Source organism: Ovis canadensis, chromosome 12, assembly GCF_042477335.2.
Source record: "Ovis canadensis isolate MfBH-ARS-UI-01 breed Bighorn chromosome 12, ARS-UI_OviCan_v2, whole genome shotgun sequence".
Classification (NCBI taxonomy): Eukaryota; Metazoa; Chordata; class Mammalia; order Artiodactyla; family Bovidae; genus Ovis; species Ovis canadensis.
This window is the reverse complement of record NC_091256.1, coordinates 64,368,119-64,385,320: the sequence shown is the minus strand read 5'-3', so window position 1 is coordinate 64,385,320 and position 17,202 is coordinate 64,368,119. Positions and strand designations below refer to the sequence as shown.

Below are 17,202 nucleotides of genomic sequence, written 5' to 3'. Positions count from 1 at the left end.
TGGATTTATTACACAGGCAGAAGTAAATATTTCGCTGTTTGCTTGCTGCCTAGATGAGGGGCTCACTGTCTTCCTGTTTGTCTATCTTACCTTCTTGTGATCCAGATCACTGGTAACTCTACTGTTAAAATCTTATTTTCTGCAGATGAGATTTTAGATGAATTTTGGATACATTTCCTTAGAGTAAATTGCCAGATAGTTTTGAAGGTGAGTGTGTTGGAGCTATTTCAGTGCTGTATATGACAGCATAGGAAATCTTGTCATTTTACATGTTGCTGGATATGAATTCAAGCAAAAACATAAGTGAAAGAGACATTTTCTTAGAAGTTACTATTTAAGTTGAGAATGTCAGTTTTATCTATTATGTGTTATAGTTACTAAATGTCCTGATTATCTTGCAGTATTTATTAGTATTGTCTCAGCAGTCTGGGTTCTTTTTAGTCTGTCAATAAACAAATTGACATAGACTCACAACTTAAATAGGTAGTAACACAGGTGTCCCTGAGCCCCAGTTGTGTTTATGGCTGTTCATGACTATGGGGGAGCCTTAGGTGCTATCTGATTATCAGAGAGGTCTAAGGTTTCTTTTCGAAGAGATTAGAAATGTTAAGTGCACTAGTATGCTTAGTTAAAAAATTAAGCACAGAGTGTTTTTTAGAAGCAGTAAAATCAGTGGGTTATAGACTTTCACAACTTCTGCTGTTAGAGCATTTATGTGTATTGATAGGGATGTTAGTGTTTGGTTAATTCTGTCTCCTCTCAATTAAACGTCTGTCCTCATTGGACTTGTACATTTCTGTAATGATATCTGGGTGGGATCCTGTGAATCAATGTAGAACAAATGAGCAAAACAAATGGATGAATTCGGATTTGTTAGGGAAGCAGAATGTTATTGTCTTCATAAGAAGGAACATATGCTGGCAATTTAGACTTGTAGGCGTGGGGTTTCTGCAATTTGTTTAGGAGAGTCTACTGTGGATAATCCTTACAATTGATTCCATTTACTGAGTCTTCGTCAAGCACCGTGCAAAGTTCTCGATGCACGTTATCGCATGTTCCCTTCCCTAAGATGGCATCAGGTAGTCATCAGTATGTATCACAGTTAGTTCTCCTCTGCCTTGAACACGATTACATCAAATCATTAGTCAAATCATGGCCCATGGCTGCACAGTATAGTTGCAGTTTTATGAATTCCCGTTTGTGTGGTTCTTGTCCTGTTTTATTCAGAATACCACCCCAACACCAGGGAAGGAGAGGGGGAGAGCCCAGTCTGATCTCACTTATTTGAGGTCATCTCTGCAGGGAAGATGTGTGACCTTGGGGACACAGGAACCTTTTAGGGGGGCAGATGGAATGAGTGACTGGATTGAAAGTGAGACCCCTTTTCCCAGCATGGACACTGGCCTAGGAGGCAGCTGTGTTTCAAATCCTTGTCTTTTGTGAGCTCTTCCTCCCAGACTTCTTTGTTGTCAGGGGGCATTGTTTTACCCCTGCATTGGCAAAAGAGAGCAGCATCAACTTGGAACCCTGTGGGAAAGTCCTTGGAGGCTGGCACCGAGTGCGATTTAGTGTTTCTGATGTCATCTCAGTCCTGGAGCCTGTGTTCCCACCCAGGGTGTAAGGGAGGACCTGAGCTTGCAGCTGGGTTATTAGCAATTCCTTGAGCCTCCTCACTTTACCTGGCCAGATGGCTATTTATATCACCCTCCTCCCACCCCCAAATAAACCCCCTCCACCAATCCCATCCTTCCTTCCTGCTTCGTTTTTCCTTCATTCCCTTATTTTTAAGGAAATCCATATTTTTCTGAAACATTTTTTTCCACTAGAAATTATCTATTTATTGACATTAGTTGGGCCTTTCTGCAAGGGGACTTGCTTTTCACAAAGTTAGACATATAACTTCCGTTTTAAATATCTTTGGGGCAGACGTATATGTATTCCCTGTGGACTTCCCAGGTAGCACAGTGGTAAAGAATCTGCCTGCCTATCAGTAAAGAATCTGCCTGCCTCTCAGTAAAAAATCTGCCTGCTAATCAGTTGTAGGTTCAATCTCTGGATTGGGAAGATCCCCTAGAGAAGGAAATGGCAACCCACTCCAGTATTCTTGCCTGGGAAATCCCATGCACAGAGGAGCCTGGCAGGCTATAGTCCATGGGGCTGCAAAAAAAGTCAGACACAACTGAGCTACCAAACAACAAAAATACATATTCCCTCTTAACAAAGTGTCTTGTGGATAATAGGCACCCGAGAAAAATAATCAAACTTTCATTTGATCATTCTAGAAACTTTACAGTTATGTAGACGAAAGATTTAGTAGTCTGATAATAGGCTAATACATTTGAGTATGAGATAAGTTGTTAAATAGGGTAGTGCGTGCTAAGTTGTGTCAGTTATGTCTGACTCTTTGCGACCCTATGAACTGTAGCCCACCAGGCTCCTCTGTCTGTGGGATTCTCCAGGCAAGAAGACTGGAGTGGGTTGCATGCCCTCCTCCAGGGGATCTTCCCAACCCAGGGATTGAACCTTGTCTTTGAGGCTCCTGCATTGGCAGGTGGGTTCTTTACACCAGTGCCACCTGGGAAGCCCTGAGTAGGCTAGTAGGATTTTGCTTTTAGGTAGAGGTCAGTAAAAGAAAAGTGTGGAGTTGAATTTATATGTAACTTGTGATTTAAAAAAATAATTGCTTTGTGAAGAGAATACATTTGAGTTCCTTCCATGCTTCTTGAATCTGAAAGACAACCTTGAGTTCCTTCCGTGCTTCTTGAATCTGAAAGACAACCCGGGCAGTTTTGAGTTTGCCAGAGGGGTGTCTTTTGCTGGACCACATACATAGCTGAGCCCCTGAGAACTCCTGGCTTTTTTTCAGTGGGAACAGAGAGGTGTCAGCCGGGAACTCTGAGAAAGGTGCATCTGCAGGCATGAGAGGGGCTGGAGGACGACTGAGTGTTGAATAGAAGGGAATGGGCTCATCTAGCAGTAGTGACAAAAGGTCTGAAACATTGCAGTGGTGTGAAAGTGTCTCATTTCGTGGTAGAGCTCGGTGATTCAGCAGAGTAGTATCTGTACATTCTTTTGTGTTTATAAACAAATTTCCTAAAACCTTTACCAAAACATGTCATATTCAAATGCCATTGCCTAAATTTTACATTTTCAGAGAAGCAAAATAAAAGGTAGCAAAGAAGACTCTCATGATTATCCTAGTTGACCGCCAAAACATTGGTCCTTAGCTTATACCTGGGAGGCGCTCAGCATGGTTGTTTAGATTTTTGATTCGGATAGTTATGGGTGTGATACCCAAGTGCACCGAAACAAATAGTATGGCTGTCAAAAAGAGGAGACAAATCAATTTTTTGTTTGAAGTTACGTGATGCATGGGAAAGAGAGTTGAAGGATATATACCAAAAGGCTCACAGTGATAATGTGAATGCGTGGGCATTCAGTTGACCCTTGAAGACCACTGTGGGTTCCGCTTACAGGTGAATTTTTGTCAGTAATGAATAGTATAGTACTCAGTGACCTAGGGTTGGCTGAATCCCAGGATGCAAAAAAGCAGCTATGGAGGAATCACACATGTGGAGGGCCAGCTTTAAGCTACACACAAATTTTCTATTTCATAAAGGGTCAACGCCCTGAACACACACATACACACAGCATTGTTAAAGGGTCAGATGTATTTTAAACATCCTTTAAATCTTTGTTACTATGTCTCTGTTGTGAATTTGATTTTCCGGGAAGAGCACATTTTTCTGGACATTATGCTGGTGTCTGAGGTGGGAAATGGGGAAGAGAGACACTACGGGCTTTTGCTGTGCAGCACAGTGCCAGATTGTACTGATGTAGAACCACCTGTGTTAATCTCAACCAAAAGAAACATTTTTCAGTTGTCTCATTACTTTTGCTTTTGTCGGTATTTCATTTTTAAAAAAAAATCTTTATTTTTGCATCATGTATTGAAATGTTTATCTAGAAAAATTAGAAAATACAAACAGATGGAGAAATGGGTACCATACCTTCATCAATAATCTCATCACTGGGAGCCACCTATCAACATCTTAATGCAGATCCTTTTGGTTTATATCTGTGGGTGAATTGTAGCCTGATTTTATTAATTAGTGATGTGGCTTGACCATTGTTCCTCTGAGCATTTTTGTAGACAAATGTAAAGAATGAATTTCGAATACTGCAATTGTGTTGATTCAGATTTAGATCTAGATTTTACTTCCTGAAAATATTTTTAAACCAAGTTTTGTAATTAATTCATCAGGATATTGCATTGTAAAACTTACATTGGGCATTGAGAGGGAAAAATAGACTTTCCTTTTCATTAAGACTAATTAGTTCTCAAGGGTGTGGCTGTCCCTTCTGTTTTAGGGTTGCCAGGCAGTTGTAGCACACCACCTCCTTGCACAGCTCCCAGGCCTGATTTGTTTTGCCACGGGGGACTTATACCTGAACGTAAAGTCAGTTCCTTGCTCTCAGTTGGCAGTTCACTTTTTTGGTGGGCTTCCCCAGTAGCTCAGTCGGTAAAGAATTTGCCTGCAGTGCAGAAGACCGGGGTTCCATCCCTGAGTTGGAAAGATCCTCTGGAGAAGGAGATGGCAACCCACTCCAGCCTCCTTGCCTGGAAAATCCCATGGAAGGAGGAGGCTGATGGGCTGCAGTCTATGGGGTTGCAAAGAGTTGGTCACTACTGAGCGACTTTCATTTTCAGGCTTTAGATACTTTTTTCCTTCTGTAAGACAAAGGCTAATGAAAATCCATGAAAAGAACTTGAGAAATTAAAATGATTATAAAACAGAACAGGCTAGCAGCTTGTTTAAGTTTCAGAGGTATTTAGTTAGTCTCTGAGATCATTTTGTTTATGCCACAAGACTTTTTTGAGGTTCCCAGGAGTGTAAGGAAATTTAAAGCTTTCTTAATTTGAATTTACTAATGTTTATTTGGGAATCCATTTCTAATATTTGAAATTGGCCAGCCAAAGCCACTAAAAGCCTTTTCTTAAAAAGAGAAATTAGAAGCTCCCTTCAGATGTGATCTTTGCTGTTCTTCCATCAGCCTAACATTTGGAAGAGGTGGGGAGCCAGAGCTCCACAACAGCAAAGACTGTGCACCCCGCCCTGCCCCCCCATCCCTCTCGCGGGCTGCAAGCATTCCAGGAATTTATACTGTGATCTGCAGTGCTGAAAAATCCAGAACTTTGTTCCATTGTTTCTGTTGAAGCAAAGCCTGGAGTCCTATTTTAATGCCATGAGCAACTTAAAACCGGAGAGGTTTTATTTTTATAATTTGCCTCCAGAGTTACAGACAGCTCTTAGTGAGAAGGTTACAGAAAAAGATTTGAAACTTTGCCCAAACAGCATAACAGAATTTTTACTACCAGGTGTATTTCAAAGTTATTTTTTGTGCAAAAGAAATCTTTAGAAAATGTATAACATTATACATCACTTCTGTAAAAACCAACTGTTGTTGCATCTTACTGCTCTTTGAAACACCATGGCCTGATGGAGCTAAGGCCACAAGTGGCTTGTTTGTTTGCCCACCGATCTTACCTTGGCCAGTTGTAATGGCCACTTGCGGTCATCTGATAAACACTTTCTTGTGTTACGTATAGGGATGCTGTTGACCTTACACAGGGAAGCCTTTCTGGTTGCAGTTTCTCGCATCAATCCTCAGGTTTCCTTCTGATGACTTCCAGGGTAGCAAATTCAGTATATTTTGTTTATTTTAAGAATACATGAAGGATATTGAAATGACCTGTTTATTCCTTGTGGAAAACCTAGCTTTGTGTAACCATTTCTAGCTTCTCTTCTCCCTACTCATCACACCCACTGCAGAATGTTAAACCACTGCCAGATGTGCTGAGGCCTAAGACTGCCCACCCTTTAGCAGTTCACACAGAGTACTGTTTTGGCCATACTTTAAGATAACAGTTTTGCTGTTATCCATTGGTTCCCCTTGGTTACTACCTGATCTGTTAGAGATTTTGTTTGTTTGTGGGTTTTTTTTTGTTTTAAATCCCATGTCATTTAACATGAACTTTATGCCTTTTCCCCAGTTAGGCTTTTCACCTTATTTTGGACCTGCTGTTGTGAAAACCCCTCCTTTGCCTTTCAAAAATTGGAAAAGATGTGTAATGACTTTGTTCATGATGAATTTCTCAAACTTGCCTGAAACACAGATGGTACTCTTAATTCTTTTTAAGGGTGAAATTGGAACCCACAGTGTCACTAAGAAGGCTGTTAGAACACAATGGATAGAATAGTGAATTGGATGAGAATAAAAGTCCCAAATCTACTACAAACTTGCAGTGAGATTTTGGGCAATTCTTGTAATGAAGTAAAGCTCAGAGAAGTGTATTTGTGAAGTTTGGTTAAACCGTCTTCACGGCTCCTTCTCCTCCAAGTCTTAGGGTTCTTCTCTCACTTACCTTTTAAGGTAGCCCATTAATTCCATTATTCCCCATCTGTTCTCTAAGATCTGCATCCTCTGCCAAGCTGGATACTTTATCAAAGCCTTGATCCAGCCGTGTGTGAAAGCATCATCATCAGGTGTCCTGTGGGCAGGAGGAAGAGGAAGGTTTTTGCCAGAGAATGGTTAGTGGAGGAGGACAGTCTGGTAATGGCATAAGGCCCAGGAGAGGAATTTTAAGCTGTAAAGGCCATCAAACTGTTAGATGATGAGAAGAGATTGGGAGGCAAGTAAAGAACTTTGGGGTTTTGTGATTTCAGGATTAGAGGTAGCCATCCAGGTGGAGTTGCGGCAGCAGGGGTGAAGGGCTGTGTGAGTGAGGAACTGGAGGTGGCAGTCATGCCCACCCTATGGTGGTAAGGTGGTGGTGGTCACGGTTGGTCCCTGTTCAGGCCAGCCCAGCCCCTTCGGGCTGGCTGATCTTTCATGGTGCGATTGTGGGTCTCACCTCACAGATGGAGTCTTGCCTGGTTTGGAATCGTCTCTGTGTCTGAGTAAGAGGGTGAGCTCTCCAAACAAGGATGTGCTGGCCCTGCTTCAGCACACTGATGCTGAATTCTGTCTGATTTTATGCATCCGAGTTGGGTAGCTCCCCAGTGAGGAGGCAGGCAGTGCACGTAGAGTTACATACGGTTCTAAATTTAATTCGTTTAAATCACCAAATGCATGAGCCTTCACTATTGTGATGAATTTTTAATGTAACTTGAGCAGGCCTTATAGAATTTCGCATCTCTCTGATGCCTGAGCATTTTTAACTGAGACATTATTCTTTAGAATGTCCTTGCTGTCTAGCTCACCGGAAGAGTAGAACATGGACAAGAGCTTAAGCCATTCACGTGGTGCTTCAGGCAGTTTTGGTTTTGCGCCTTGCATTGCAGGCGCCAGCGGCCGAATGCCACATGCTGTCCTTCACATGCAGCTGATGCGAGTGTAGGATTTCTCTCTATGGCAGCTATTTCTCTAGAAAATCCAGCTTTATTGATATTTAATGTATTTGCTTAGATTGGGGTTCTGTGCTGTTGACTGATACTTGTTTCTGGCATAACATAAAATGGAAATGGAAAATATCTACATTCCAATTTGATGGTTCCTTTTCTATAAATGTAGTGAAAGTCTTTATATTTGTTTGCTTTCATCTGCACTTGAAAGTGGGTGAAATAATGGATGTAAAGTGGTGTGTAAAGAATAAGATATTTGTATTATGCCATTATGGGTTGTAAGAAATAAGTGTATTAATAGTTTAGTTAGTAGAGCACTTTTGGTACTGTCAGCCTTGGGTTTTAGTTCTGACTCGAGAGGCGATTTAGTTCTGTCATCTCAGGCGTTGACTTCATGATGGTGGTCCTTGGGTGTCTCTCTAAAATGAGAGACATAGGTTAGGACTTTGAGTCTTCTGGCAGAACAGTACTTAAGTAGTAGGGACATCAGTCTTGAGCATGGGATAGGCTGGAAGTAAGTATACCACATCCTATCCCCCACTGAGAACACAAAGACTATTATTTGTGGGGGGGTTGGAGGGAAGCCTCGATGTAGGGGTTGACTGCTGTTTTCCTTCTGTTTCATTCAGTTTTCTTCATCTTTGTGTATTTCTTTTCCTTACATACATGATGTTTTGTCCTGTCCTTCGTCATGTTCTGTGTCACTGTCTCCATTCCACTTTCCTTGTGTTTTCATTCCTGTATCTTTCTTGTTTAGACCAAGTGGAGCACGCAGCTGGCAGAGCCTCTATGTAGGACCCTTCAGGAACCTGAGGGTAAGTGCACACGTGTACTTACCAGGCTCCCAGCAGCTCTGCCGAACCGTTTCCCAGGCGCTTCTTGCCTTACAGACAAGAACTAACACATGCCCCTCCCTTCGCAGAAGTCCTTACAGGTTGTTTCCAGTTAGAAGTTGTTTTTGTTTACTTTTAATTTGATTACATGTAGAACAAAAACCAGGTATGGGGGAGAAATGTATTGATTTGAGGAAATGGAGTAGGTGCCACCAGTAGGTGCTGTAGGGTATTTGTGAGTGACACTGGGCGTACCTAAGAGTGAGTCAGGATTCCCAGGGTCAGACTGCTCTACTATCATAGACTGGGTAGTTCCCAGGGGACCGTGGTCTTCAGTTCTAGCACAGAAATAGCAGGTAGGACGGGGAATTTCAATAGCCCCTTCATCTCTAGTCTTGGTCCTAATGGGAAGTACCTTGAGCATTAGAGGATTCTGATAAAGACTGAGAAAATCATTTTATGTATTAGATTATCTCAGTTCCATTAATTAGTGATGATTAGATTCATGGTAGACTGGTGTCTATCATAAATTAAGTCTACCAGTGTTTACCAGAGGCACTTAAGAGGTAAGTTTAATTGTTCCATTGCTTAGTTTTTAGAGTTGGTTTGTTAGTATTATCAAATACTTGAAAATTTTTAAGAAATACACAGACTGTGGAACCCCATATTGGTTTAGCCCAGTGGTTCTTAACCTAGAGAGACATTCTCTTTTGGGTGAGGCTTCCGCGGTATCTGGAGACTTTGGCTTGTCGCAGACAGATGTAGGGGCACACTGTTGGCATCGAATGGGTGGAGGTCAGTGATGCTTCTAAATGTCCTGTGATGTTTCAGACAGCCCCACAACAGAGAGCAGTCTGACCCCACGTGTCAGTTGTGCTGCGGTTGAGGGGCTTGCCGCAAGCCTGGTCGGTGTTCTTGTTTGCTCTCCAAATAGACTGTCCCTACCGCATGTGGCTTCTCTTCACCAGGCAGAACAGGGTTTCCTGGTCATGGTTTTTAAATAGGATAACAGGGGCAGCAAGGGGTGAGGGCAACGGAGAGAGGAGTGGGGTAGTTTGGTGATGGCATAGCTGCTCACTGATTAGGAGAGTCTAAAACTAAGATATTTGAAGTTCAGTATGAGCTAAGTGTTCTAATATTCTTTTAGGCAGGAAACTAAAACAGCGTTTTTAGCTATGTACTTTCATTCTTGGTACATACTAATGAATGGTATTATTAAAGCTGTGGTTTCCTTTATATAAATCTAGAAGTTTTACTATTTTAGTAGTCTGTACATATAGGTCAGTTTGCCTTTTTTTTTTTTTAAACTGGTTTCATATAGCGCTTGATAGGTTTCAGAAAATTTTCTGCATTGTTTTTTAAGAAATTGTAGTACAAGTTGACACCTGTTCCATTAAATTTTATAGTGTGACTTAAAGGTTTATTCATAAGAGGTGGAGTTTAGACCTCCCTTTTTATTTATTCATACTTGTATAAAGTAGAAAGTAAGGTTGGTAGAAAAGGGTTTTATTGTTTAGCATGTTTGAAGAACATGAGGTAGTACTGATGTCTTATAACTATTTGAGGATTTTGATTCAGGGAAAACGCGTTCTGAATATAACTTTTGAATCAGGCGTCTGCAGGCACTGGGAACCCTTTCCATGAACCCCTTCAGACTGGTACTGCAGTTACTAGACCAGTTACATTCATAGCCAAGTAATCATTTGTGTTTGCCTTGTTTGCTGCCAGTAGTCTGATGCGGGCCAGGCACAACACACAAACAGCACAGTGTATACCGTAGTGAGGATGAAAAAAACTGATTGGATCCATATTCCTTTAAACACACCTGGGTTCTCAAGAGCCTTTGTCATCACCAGACTTAGACTAAGTGCTGTTAAGTTGGCAAAGCGTGAAAGACTCGAAAGAAGAGGTTACTTCTAACCAGATGAAAAGGTGTGTTCATATCCTTGCCCCTTGCAGAAGGGATTGATTCATCACACTTCCACCTGGAGACACGAATTGGCCAGCTACACACAGACTTCTCAGCTCTTCTTTCCACCGGAGTGTGGTTCCAGTGAAGTACACGCTAGTGTCGCAGGTTCAACTTCAGCTGCCTTTAGAAATGAATGGAGTGATGTGTTACTAGGAATTTGAGTGAAGGTTTTATATAATTGCAGGAGACATCTTCAGTTTTTTTTTACAAGCTGAAGAGTTTAGGGATTTAAAATGGTATTTTGTTTTTTAAGACTAACAAATCAAATGGCTGATTGTTAAGTATCTTATACTTTTTTTCTTGTTGCATCTCTTAAATATCTGACAAAATACGGAGGTGTTTTTGATGGTTAGTATTTGTATTGTAGTTGATGTTTCTGTTTTTAATCATGATCTTTGTAGTGGTGATATTTTGTGTCTCTGACCTCATTTCATTTGTGCTCTATGTTTTAATTAGTTACTCTCCTCTGTAGTGATTCTCTACACTAGTGTTAAGGGGAATACCATTTTCCAGAAGCTATGAATGGTTTCTAGTTTCTAGTCATTTACTAAATCAGAGATGAAGGTGTCAAGAGCCTTGTTCTGAAGAGAAAAGACAGTTCCAGGAGCTGTTGAGGCCGGGTTGGGGGAAGCGTTGCAGAAAGAGAAAGAAAGTTTAGAGGAAGGTGGGTGGAACTTATTCTGAATCTGAAAACTGAAAAACAAAAGCTCCCAGGAGCAAGAAATGTAGAATTTAAAAAATGGAACAGGGCCACAAATTCTGATTAAATCCCAGAGAGGCGGAGCTTCCAAACCTTCAGCATTAGTACTTCTGTAGAGAAAATGGCAACCCACTCCAGTATTCTTGCTTGGAAAATCCCTTGGGCGGAGGAGCCTTGCAGGCTATAGTCCAGGGTCGCAAAGAGTCAGACAAGCGACTTCACTTTCACTTTTTTTTCATAGTAGTTCTATAGGGAAATGTTTGTCCATGTTGAACATCTTGGTGACTTTAGTTTATTGTTCCAACTCATCAGAAATTTGTTGCATTTTGATGTTATCTTTTGAACTCTCTTGCTACTTGGAATGCAGCTAGCATTTCCTGACTTCCATTCTCTGAGTTGTTAATGAAATACTGAATTGTGCTGAACCTAGAGTTGAGTCCCTCCAGACCCTGAGAATGCCGCGCTGGCGGACAGTGAGCTATTCAGAATTACTCTGCATTTGATATTTGAGCCGTGGTGTATGGGTATGGTATCCCTTGCTGTTCAGCAACATCTCTGCTTCAGTTGCTTTACTTTGACAAGTCTGGATAGTCTTTTCTCTCATGTGCTTCTTACAAATAACTAGACTTTGGCCAGTTCCTGTTGTTTGTGTGTTGTTGAAATTTAGTACTCTTCTCTTATTTTCCTTGGACATTCAGTGTTGTTAACTCTTCTGGAATATATTACATATTAGTTTGATAGCTGTTATAAAGGGAACCATTACCCAAGATTCTCAAAAATACAGAATTTGTGGGTTTCTGTTTTTTTTGACATAACATAGAGGTATTCATAGTCATCATCTGTTTCTTTCTTCAGGAATCTGAGGTGATAATTACCTAGAAATAGTTTGAATTAGTAATTGCCTCCAAAAATTCAGGATAATAGTGAGTGACCAAATGAACAAACAGACAAGCAAACAAATAAATAAATATTGTGTTTCAGGGAAGAAAAAATCCCAAGAAAGTAAAAACAAAGCAAACAAAACCGAAGACGTACAGCTGAAGACAAGTGAGCCAGATCCCAGCCCTGCAAATATGAGAGATTCTGCGGAAGGTAAGCTTGGAGTTGGACCTGTAGGATGCGGGTGTGTTTGCCCACCAGCTGCTTTGACTTTATATCTCCCTGCAGTGCCCTTCTCAGAATCATCCAAGAACTGTAAAGGGTTAAACAGCAAGAAAGCCGCCTACGTTTAATATGGCAAGCTGAGCCTTCCTTGTTCAAGATGAAGTTATTCCCTGGTTAAAATAAAATGAAACGAAGTGAAATGAAACATACTATGTGACTGTATTTATAAATAATTCATAAAGTTCAGAACCACTAGAACAAATCTGTGATGACAAGAGGTCAGACTGGCAGGGACAGGAGGAGCCTTCTGGGGTGCCGGTCAATCACAGTGTTGTGGTGAGCACAGCGGTGTATTTACTTTGTGAACATCTTATCTTGCAATATTCTTCTTAATAGTTGGTATTTCAGTTAAAAAAAAAACTTACTTGAAAATATCAAACACCTTGGGTTGTATGTGTTAGAATGAAAAGGATAGAGAATGAAGTGTTTCTCTTTTTGCTTAGAATTTAAATTTCTGCCTTATCTCTTTGTATTTCTCCCTACAAAATTTTTCTTCTTTAGAGCTCTTTCTAAAAATTAATACTCTACGCCCTCCATGATGTAAGAATTCCCAGAGACAGGGACTGAAGTTGCTCAGGAAGGTGGGTTGCCCTCTGCCTGATGCAGTTGAGACACCACACTGACACTCTGGCCAGTAGAAGCGGGGGTGGGGAACGACGTGGTCTTACATTGCTACGTGGCAGAATCATACAGAGACTGAGCTTGCTCAAGAGTTCATAGTGACCCAAATAGGCTGATTTCAAAATACAGACTATGACTCTTTCAAAAAACATTTGTAGAGAAAAAAAAATACTGTAGATGCCTTTTATAATCTTTTTATTAGCACTGTTTGTGGGGATGACATTCTTAAAGGATTATAATTTTTGCAGCATTTAAAGTGCAATCCAACAGAACCCTCTCCCCTTCAGCAGTTCAGAACAGTTAATTTTTTTTCCTGATTCAAGTTCAGGTCCTGTGGAAAAAAAGATACATAGTGTCTACCTGTTTGTGGAACAGCTGGTCAGTATTTGATTGGTGTTTGTCAGCATCTTGGGCGTGTTCTGCTTGGCCCTCAAAAAGTGGTTGGTGTGTGGAGCAAGCGGCCAGACTCTTCTGTTGTTTCCCAGGCCATCCTTTAGGTTTAAAACTCAGCAGATCTCAGTGAGTGTGTGGACACAGTTGGGTTCATAGAGCTGTGTACATTTTGGTTCATACTACTTTGGACAGCTTTCAATCTGGAATTATTTACCAATCATAGAATATTTCCATTCAAAGACGGTATGGATTTTGGCTGAAGATAAATTCTGTAAAGAAATTTTTGAGCCTTAGAGATGTTATTTTCGTTTCTGTTTTCTCATTTAGGTTTTTTTTTTTTTTTTTTTTTTAAGTGATGTACTTGGTCTCTGTTGAAAATGTATTTGAAAAGGGAGTTAGCTCCTGGGAACCACCATCAGATGACTGGGTTCCCAATTTGTGGAAGACTCATGCAATGTAAGAAATGCATCTGGAGGAGAAAAGGCTGGAGTGTATGTAGAGGCAGAAACCTCATTGCTAGTGGATGAGGTGGTAGGTAGGAAAAAGTGATAGACCTTCTTAGGAAGCAGGGGGTGGGCTAGGACAGAATCGTTGCTTGTGTTAATACCTCATATGCTCCAAGTTTGGAAAGGTTGGCCTGTTAAAAGCCTCCCTTGTCCCGTGTATCCAGGCAATCACAAAGTCTGTTAACCAGACTCTGGTGTCTTATCTTGCTCTGGCCACTTTTTTTTCCTGCCTCTTCTGCATTTTTCCATTGCCATCTCTCAGTGTAGGCAGCCAGCATTTCCCTCCTAATGCCACTGCATTGGTGTTGGTTTCTGCCTCTTCCCAGTCCCTTAATACGTACTGCAGCCACGTCTCCCAAATGGCACTCTTCTGCCTTAAAATATCTTACTGGCTCCCCACCGCCTCCAGCTCAGTCCACACTGATTTACACTGTGCTGCATGTTTGATGGCTCCTGCTTTGTTTTCCTCTTCTATCCTTGCAGCCTCCCCGTGATTGATTAACAAAGCCACCAGATACTTCCTCCCTTGTGTTTCTGTCCTTAATCATTGTTAACCATGTACTTCCATGGGCTTAACCATTAATTCATTGGAGTGGTGTTGCCTGCCTGCTTAACTCCTGGTAAAGTAGATCTTGGAGGCCTTAGTCACCTGGTACTGACGTTTTGTCCAGTGAATGAAGGAAGAGCCAGTTAATAGAAATAGGAGAAGTCAGAGCAAGCTCTGATTCTTCTACAGAATCTTTCATAACTCTTAAGCACCTACAGTAAAAAGAGATGTAATTCAACAGAGACTTAGGTGGTCCTGCAGAGAGAGCAGTGCCGTGGGCTGTCCCCACCAGCATTAAATGCTCTGTGATAGCTCCTGTCTCAGAGGCCTGTGCTGTCCCTGGATTCCCTTCCAGCCACTCCCTCATTCCTCTGCTTTCCTCTACAGCTGAACTTGAAAGAGTTGCTTCCAGTCTCCCTGTCTCTTCTTCCCGTGTCTCCTGACCTTCAATAGGCATTTGTCCATTGCTCCACCAAAACTGTTGTTACTGTCATCACACCCCTACCTGGGCAGATCACATATTCAGTTTTCAGCCCTATCTTACTCAGCCTTTTAGCAGTTCTGGATACAACTGATTACACCCTCCTCAGTTTAAGGGCTGCCCCTCTCTTGGCTCTCCAGATCCTCCCTGGCCATTCCTCTGACCCCTGGGTACTGGAGTCGACTGGGGGACACAGCCATTCCCCTATCTTCATTTGCTTTGCAGGTGACCTCTTCCAGGTCCATGCTCCAACTGCTGTTTTCTAGTTTGAGGAGAGTCATATCTAGCTACTTAATATCTTTACTTGGATGTCTTATCAGGCTTCTCAGACTTCAACACATCCAAAGTAAACTCTTCATTTCCCCCCAATACAAACAAACGCACACAGACCAAACTTGCTTTTCCTTCAGTCTAGTGAACAGGCTAACAGCAGTTGCTGTGGAATCTCTTTGACCCTTCTCCTACTACCACCGGTCCTTACCTTGCCCTGCCCCTGTCTCATACCATAGTCAGCCAACACACTCAGCTTGTTAGCTTCCTCTCCAGGGTGCATCCAGGCTCTGGCCTCTCCCCACTATCTTCAGGCCGCTCCAGTCTCCCCCGGCCCCTCTCCTGGAGGGTGTGCTCAGCCCCTCTCGTCTCCCTGTCCCCCTACAGTTTTCTGTCTTTATGTAGCACCGAGAGTGACCCTCCTCTATTTCAGTTGCTCTTCTGTTTCTCTGTTGGCTTCTTGTTTCCCCTTAGAATAAAGGTCAGCAGCCTATAAGGCTCTGCATGAGCTGATATTCTCTCCTGCTCTGCTCCTTCTCTCCCTGCACCCACCCCCCTCCAACTTCCTGGCCAATTCTTGAACACATCTAACATGTTATTGACTCACAGCTTGCACATTTGCCATTTCCTCTATCCAGAGGACTTCCTTCCACCAAATATCTGTGTGACTGATTTTCTTTAGATCTCTACTCCCCTATCTTGCTGGTGAGTCCTTCCCTGACCACCTTGTACCATTAATCTCAGGTCGGGCTAGACTGGGCTCCTCTTGGGCATTGGGACTCGGAAGTGACTTCAGATTTCTTTTTTATTCTCTGAGGCACACCTGTTGTTATTGTTCAGTTGCTAAGTCCTGTCTGACCCTTTGCAGCCCCATGGACTGCAGCACGCCAGGCTTCCCTGTCCTTCACTATCTTCCAGAATTTGCTCAAACTCATGTCTGTTGAGTTGGTGATGCCATCCAACCTTCTCATCCTCTGTCATCCCCTTCTCTTGCTCTCAATCTTTCCCTAGCATCAGGGTCTTTTCCAGTGAGTAGGCTCCTTGCATCAGGTGGCCAGAATATTGGAGCTTCAGTAATAGTCCTTCCAATGAATATTCAGACTTGATATCCTTTAGCATCAACTGGTTTATCTCCCTGCGGTCCAAGGGACTCTCAAGAGTCTTCTCCAGCACCACACTTGGAAAGCATCAATTCTTCAGTCCTCAGTCTTCTTTATAACCCAACTCTCACGTCCATGTATGACTGCTGGAAAAACCATAGCTTTGACTGTACGGACCTTTGTCAGCAAAGTGATGTCTCTGCTTTTTAATGTGCTGTCTAGGTTTGTCATAGCTTTTCTTCGAAGGAGCAAGCATCTTTTGTGTCTATGTCACCATCCACAGTGATTTTGGAGCCCAAGAAAATAGTTTGTCACTGTTTCCCCATCTGTTTGCCATGAAGTGATGGGACTAGATGCCCTGATCTTTGTTTTTTGAATGTTTGAGTTTTAAGCCAGCTTTTTCACTCTCCTCTTTCACCCTTTTCAAGAGGCTCTGTAGTTTCTCTTTCCTTTCTGCCATTAGGGTATCATCTGCGTATCTGAACTTATTGATATTTCTCCCAGCAGTCTTGATTCCAGCTTGTAAGTCAGTTTGGCCCAGCATTTCGCATGATGTACTCTGCATAGAAGTTAAATGAGCAGGGTAACAATATACAGCCTTGAAGTGAAGTGAAAGTCGCTTAGTCATGTCTGACTCTTTGTGACCCCGTGGACTATACAGACCTTGAAATTCTCCAGGCCAGAATACTGGAGTGGGTAGCCTTTCTCTTCTCCAGGGGATCTTCCCAACCCAGGGATCGACCCCAGGTCTCCCACATTACAGGTGGATTCTTGACCAGCTGAGTCACAAGGGAAGCCCTATACAGCCTTAACATACTCCTTTCCCAGTTTTGAACCAGTCCATGTTCCATGTCCAGTTTTAACTGTTGCATGTTGACCTGCATACAGGTTTCTTAGGAGACAGGTAAGGTGGTTTGGTATTCCTATCTCTTCAAGTATTTTCCACGATTTGTTGTGATCCACACAGTCAGAAGGCTTTCAAGTAGTCAATGAAGCAGTAGTACGTGTTTTTCTAGAATTCCCTTGCTTTTTCTATGATATTGCAGATGTTGACAATTTGATCTCTGTTTCCTCTGCCTTTTCTAAACCCAGCTTGTACATCTGAAGTCCTCTGTTCACGTGCTGCTAAAGCCTAGCTTGAATTTCGAGCATTACTCTGCTAGCATGTGAAATGAGTGCATTTGTACGGTAGTTTGAACATTCTTTGGC

The 17,202-nt window shown here is 42.1% G+C and overlaps 1 protein-coding gene across 7 annotated transcripts in view; it reads left to right on the top strand.

Annotated features, from left to right (window-relative positions):
* The window catches only part of PRDM2 (PR/SET domain 2), a 131,849-nt gene that overhangs the window by 69,946 nt on the left and 44,701 nt on the right, over positions 1-17,202 (top strand). For 6 of the 7 annotated variants that reach the window (XR_011247554.1, XR_011247553.1, XM_069544903.1 and 3 more), the window contains one exon: positions 11,893-12,003. Coding sequence is in view for 5 of the 7 variants with exons in the window: in XM_069544903.1 (XP_069401004.1) it covers positions 11,893-12,003 (111 nt within the window). In the remaining 2 variants the exon portion in view is untranslated. Of the gene's footprint in view, positions 1-8,168; positions 8,222-11,892; positions 12,004-17,202 lie in introns of those variants that run through there. The other variant, XM_069544905.1, reaches the window with a different exon arrangement.